At 39.7% G+C, this 5,000-nt stretch overlaps 2 protein-coding genes across 2 annotated transcripts; one reads left to right on the forward strand and one right to left on the reverse strand.

Moving 5' to 3' along the window:
• Positions 1–2,308: 2,308 nt before the first annotated feature.
• Positions 2,309–3,638, forward strand: LOC125198957 (leucine-rich repeat extensin-like protein 6). The gene has a single exon (XM_048097167.1). The coding sequence runs from the start codon at positions 2,311–2,313 to the stop codon at positions 3,439–3,441; it is 1,131 nt and encodes a 376-aa protein (XP_047953124.1). The 5' UTR covers positions 2,309–2,310; the 3' UTR covers positions 3,442–3,638.
• A 284-nt stretch (positions 3,639–3,922) lies between these two features.
• LOC125198958 (protein NETWORKED 1A-like) lies at positions 3,923–4,984 on the reverse strand. The gene has a single exon (XM_048097168.1). The coding sequence runs from the start codon at positions 4,982–4,984 to the stop codon at positions 3,923–3,925; it is 1,062 nt and encodes a 353-aa protein (XP_047953125.1).
• Positions 4,985–5,000: the final 16 nt, after the last annotated feature.

The raw sequence follows: 5,000 nt of genomic DNA on the forward strand, positions 1-5,000 counted from the left end.
AACTGAATTGCCTTAAAATAAAATTGAAACTTCTCTGAAATGAAATTGACTATTCTTTTATGGAGTACTATAATAACATTTTTATGGAGTACTTTTTTCTTGTAAGTATGCATGTATGCTATATAGTAGTATAAAATTTTGTTGTTCATGTAGAAAATGGTGCAACACGAGTGAAGAAATTAGATTAATATAACTCAAGTTTTATTTGTAGTTTCTTATATGGATCATAATAATCTTAATTTCTCATAATCTTCATATATAATTACACATACCATACCATCCATATTTTATTATGCATTTCATTTTCTTTTGTAGCTTTTCTTGAAATATTCCAACCTAACTCCACAAGATTGACTTCGACAAGTTTCCACATGCAAGTGGGCTTTAAATAAACATGTTTTTGGGGTCACAAGAGCAAAATTATAGTTAACACAATTAAATACATACAAAACCAATTTGAGCATGCTATTTTGATCATGGTAAATTGACTCTTTCCAGCCATGAAATTCACTTGCCAGGCTGTCTTCAAGTTTCTACACGACCATTTCTATCAATGGATCAAATTTATATTCACAAATTCACATCCAACGACTAACTATTAAAGAAAATATAACTCGATAAAGTTCAATTTTCTAGAACAATTTGACATCAAATATGGATTTCATATTATTGACTGCAAACGTAAATTATATATACTCATAGTTGGTGAAACCGTATGAGCCAATGAAATTACTTCTGCAGTGACTTGATCAACCCAACACTTCAAGAAAATGATCTTCCATTATTTAAATTTACACTTATAAAGTTCAATAGTTTTATTACATGATTAGTTGCATAATAATTTACCAAGTATAAATGAAAAATAGCGATCTCAATTATAGTACTATTTGGCAATACATTTACATCATAACCATATAAATATTAGTACTACCTCAGTCTTTTAAAAATACTAACAACTATTTCCATTTTAGTATGTCCCTTAAAATTATTTACACTTTTTATAATTAACAAACTAAAACACTAAGCAATTAGTATATTTAACATTTTTATATTCAGGTTTTACTTATTGTACTTATATATTTAATGTAGAAATAATAAAAATTAAAAGTTACTACATAGTAAACATATGAGTAAGCTTCTAATTAATCATAACATAAAAATACAACGACAAGTTTTTTCTTTGTCGATGAATGCAAGAAATTAGGATATGTTTATATAGTAGTAGTATATAATAATGGGGAGAAACCAAACTTCATTGCTTGATTATGGCAACATTAAAATTCTCAACCAACATATTATTCTAGGTGAAGGCAGGAAGCCTGTACTTATCATTTATCATACATGTAATTGTAAATTTCATAAAATTAGCTACTTGGATTTTTTTACCCAAAGACATTTTTAAGGTTCGACTACTATACTGTGTTTTATCTTATTCATATATATTTCATGTTACTATTAAAGTATATAATGAATTACTATATTTCAAACCACATTTTTGTATTTGAGATCATCTCTCGTTTTTTTGTAATCCTACGCGGCCGTTTCTTACTTCGAATTTCATTTTTGTGTGATTTAGCTTAAATTTTTTAATTATCAATCAGGATTTTGGTTACCCAACTAGGTTGTTTTATGGAGTACTATTAGTTCAATTTCAAAAAAAATAAATTTGATAGTGTAACACGTGAGACATAATGTAGGTGTTGAAACATATATAGTAATAAGATTCCTGCATATACATTTGTGGCCTCTTTGGCATCTTGTGAGAGACCATTGTTAGAACAAGTCTTTCAAAAATTGTTTCGTTTCGATTTTAATGTAATTAAAAATCTCCAAAATCACAAATCAATTTTACTAATTAAGAATTAATTGATAGAGCCACCGAAACTAAACACCGTGTTTCTGGTGAAATCATAACACAATCTTCATCCGTTTTTTTGCCTTTTCAATATTGCTAACACCCTTTATTAATTAAATAATCTACGTAAGAACTTCCAAAACAACTATCCCTTCTTTCTCATCACCTTCTGATGAAGTCAAGCACATATTATTTTAATCCACTAGCTACATATTCCCATTATTTTTTTCAAAATTAGTAGTACAAAACATTCAATTAGCCAAAATCACCAACAACTGATGATTTTAAAAATAGTTAAACCACAATTTCCATCACAAACACACACTACAAATTTTATACTACTACGAAACTAAGATATGTTGATCCATTTGCAAACATAATTTAATCATCTAATCTCGAACAACACACTACTATATAAACCCCTCCCAATCTCAACTCTCCAAAATCATCACAAAATGAAAATCCCATCACCATTACTACTAATCACCCTCACACTAATCCTCTCCATCACTAATCCATCTCACCAACAAAAACCCTACTTCCCAAACCCTAGACTCTCCAATGCCTTGATAGCCCTCCAAGCTTGGAAGCACACCATCACCGATGACCCCAAAAACATCACCGCCACGTGGCACGGCCACGACGTCTGCTCCTACACCGGCGTCTACTGCGCCCCCGCCCCCGACGACCCCCACACCACCACCGTGGCCGGCATCGACCTCAACCACGCCCGACTCTCCGGCACGCTCCCCGAGGAGCTCGGCCTACTAACCGACCTCGCGGTCTTCCACCTCAACTCCAACCGCTTCAAGGGCACCCTCCCCGCCTCCTTCCGCCACCTCCGCCTCCTCTACGAGCTCGACGTCAGCAACAACTTACTTTCCGGCGACTTTCCGGCGGTCGTCCTCTGCCTCCCGGAGCTCAAATTCCTCGACCTCCGGTACAACAAATTCTCCGGCGACGTCCCCGACGAGCTATTCGACCTGAAACTCGACGCGCTCTTCATAAACAACAACCGCTTCAAGCTCAACCTGCCGAAAAACCTCGGGAACTCGACGGTTTCCGTGTTGGTCATCGCGAACAACGACATCCGGGGGTGCCTGCCCGCGGGGATCGGGAAGATGGCGGCGACGCTGAACGAGATAATCCTGATGAACGCCGGCCTCCGCGGCTGCTTGCCGGAGGAGATCGGGGAGCTGACGAAGCTGACGGTTTTCGACGTGAGCGAGAACGACCTCGTCGGGAGCCTGCCGGAGTCGATGGGGAAGATGAAGAGCCTCGAGCAGCTCAACGTCGCCGGAAACAGGCTCTCCGGCCAGATTCCGGCGAGCATCTGCACGCTGCCGCGCCTCGAGAACTTCACTTACTCCGATAACTACTTCTGCGGCGAGGATCACTCTTGCTTGAAGCTCAAGGATAAAGATGACACCAAAAATTGCATTCCTTATCGACCTAAGCAACGCTCTTCACAAGAATGTCATGATTTCTATTCACACCCCGTCGATTGCGGCTCCTTTGGCTGCTCACGGCGAAGTCCTCCGCCACCTCCTCCTCCGCCGCCGCCACCGCCGCCACACCACTACTAATCTACTATCTATGATCACTTTTTTTTTTACTGTTTTTTACTTTTTTATGAATAATTTGACAAGAAAAGAAGAAACAATAACGTGATTATTGGAATGTTAAATTGTTAATCATTTGTGACATGTAAGATATGATTGATTTGGACCATTTGGTTTAATTGTGATACTACCAATTTTGTGTTGGTGAGTGATGTTTGCAAGATTACTGGCTTCTGTTTTGTTCCATTTCTTTATTAGTGGTTGTTGTGCAGACTATCTACATGATTAAAAATAATTTAAGAAATCAAAGATTTTCCCTCCAGCAGCCAATTATGAATTACTTGTAATGAATCAGTCAAGTAGCTAATTTGAATTGTTTTTGTTGCCTTTTACTATTTGAAGGCTAAAATATAATAAGGTCAACTTCAAGAAAATGACAAGAGAGCTATTGGTGGTCATTAATTAAACACTAGTTTCACAAATTATCCATTTGATAGCATGTTAATTAAGGGCTGCTTCCATTCCTACTACCTGAAGGCCTAAAACACCCACACAGAGGGCCCTTCTTGCGTCTCCCGCTGCTTTTCCTCCCGTTGTAGATGATGAAGTCTCTCAGAATGACAGTTTTGCTCTTGAGAAACTTGTTCCTCTTCTTCTCATCCTCCATCTTCAACAACATGTACTGTATCTTCTGAAGCTCCAGCTGCAGCCTTCCGATCCTCTCAGACCCCTTTCGCGCCTGCTCTGCCACCTTCCTTCTCCGCGTCTTCACACCCTCTTTCTTCCTGTCCGGGGAATGGCATTCTTCGATGCTCCTAACAAGCCGGCCGTTCAAATCCACTAGACTCGCCACTGTTTCCTCTGCTTCCACCAGCTGTTCTTGAACTGTTTCAAGATCAACGTTCTTGACCTTTCTATAACCCTTTCTGTTTGTCTCCAGCTTGCCTCTCAGGTTTAGCACTGTCATCTGAAGGCTCTCGAGTTTCTGGGCATCAGAGGCGAGCCTCTCCAAGACTCTCCTACCACTCATTTCTCGGTTCAGCTCAGAACTGCTGCTGCTTCTCGAGACCTCCCACTTATCCACGCGAAGCTCCTTCTCCACGTCTGAATCCGTGAAGGGGGGATCAGAGAGACGTCTCACGTTCTCAAACTCATCGTACACTATGTCCTTGTCAGTTATCTTAAACGACCTCCTAAGCGACTCTCCTATTGTTAGGTCCTCAGCAGTCTCCCACAGCTCGAGCATCTGATCGTCTACCCTGCCACTACCTTTCTTGCGGATCCCTTTGAGCGAGCTGCTCGTCACTTGATCGAGTGGAATGTCTTTTATTAGCATTCCGTTCTTTGCTTCACAGGCTTTCGTTTTTATCTTCTGCAACTTGGGAGTGTTGCATGTCTCGGTTCCATGTCCTTTCCTCCGGCTGTGCTCATACTTATCCCTGCCCAAGAAACGACGCGACTTCACCTGCTCTGTCTCATCCACTGCATTGCTTTTCGAGATTGATCTTCTGGGGGCTACCGGTTTGTTCATCTCTTCCATCAACTTCCCAACCGCGTTTACTCTCATCTGCAAGCTCTGTAAG

This window comes from Salvia hispanica, unplaced genomic scaffold, assembly GCF_023119035.1.
Source record: "Salvia hispanica cultivar TCC Black 2014 unplaced genomic scaffold, UniMelb_Shisp_WGS_1.0 HiC_scaffold_335, whole genome shotgun sequence".
Taxonomy (NCBI): Eukaryota; Viridiplantae; Streptophyta; class Magnoliopsida; order Lamiales; family Lamiaceae; genus Salvia; species Salvia hispanica.

Coding starts and splice junctions, on each gene's coding strand:
- LOC125198957 (XM_048097167.1), top strand. CDS start 2,311: ATGAAAATCCCATCACCATTACTACTAATCACCCTCACACTAATCCTC.
- LOC125198958 (XM_048097168.1), bottom strand. CDS start 4,984: ATGAGAGTAAACGCGGTTGGGAAGTTGATGGAAGAGATGAACAAACCG.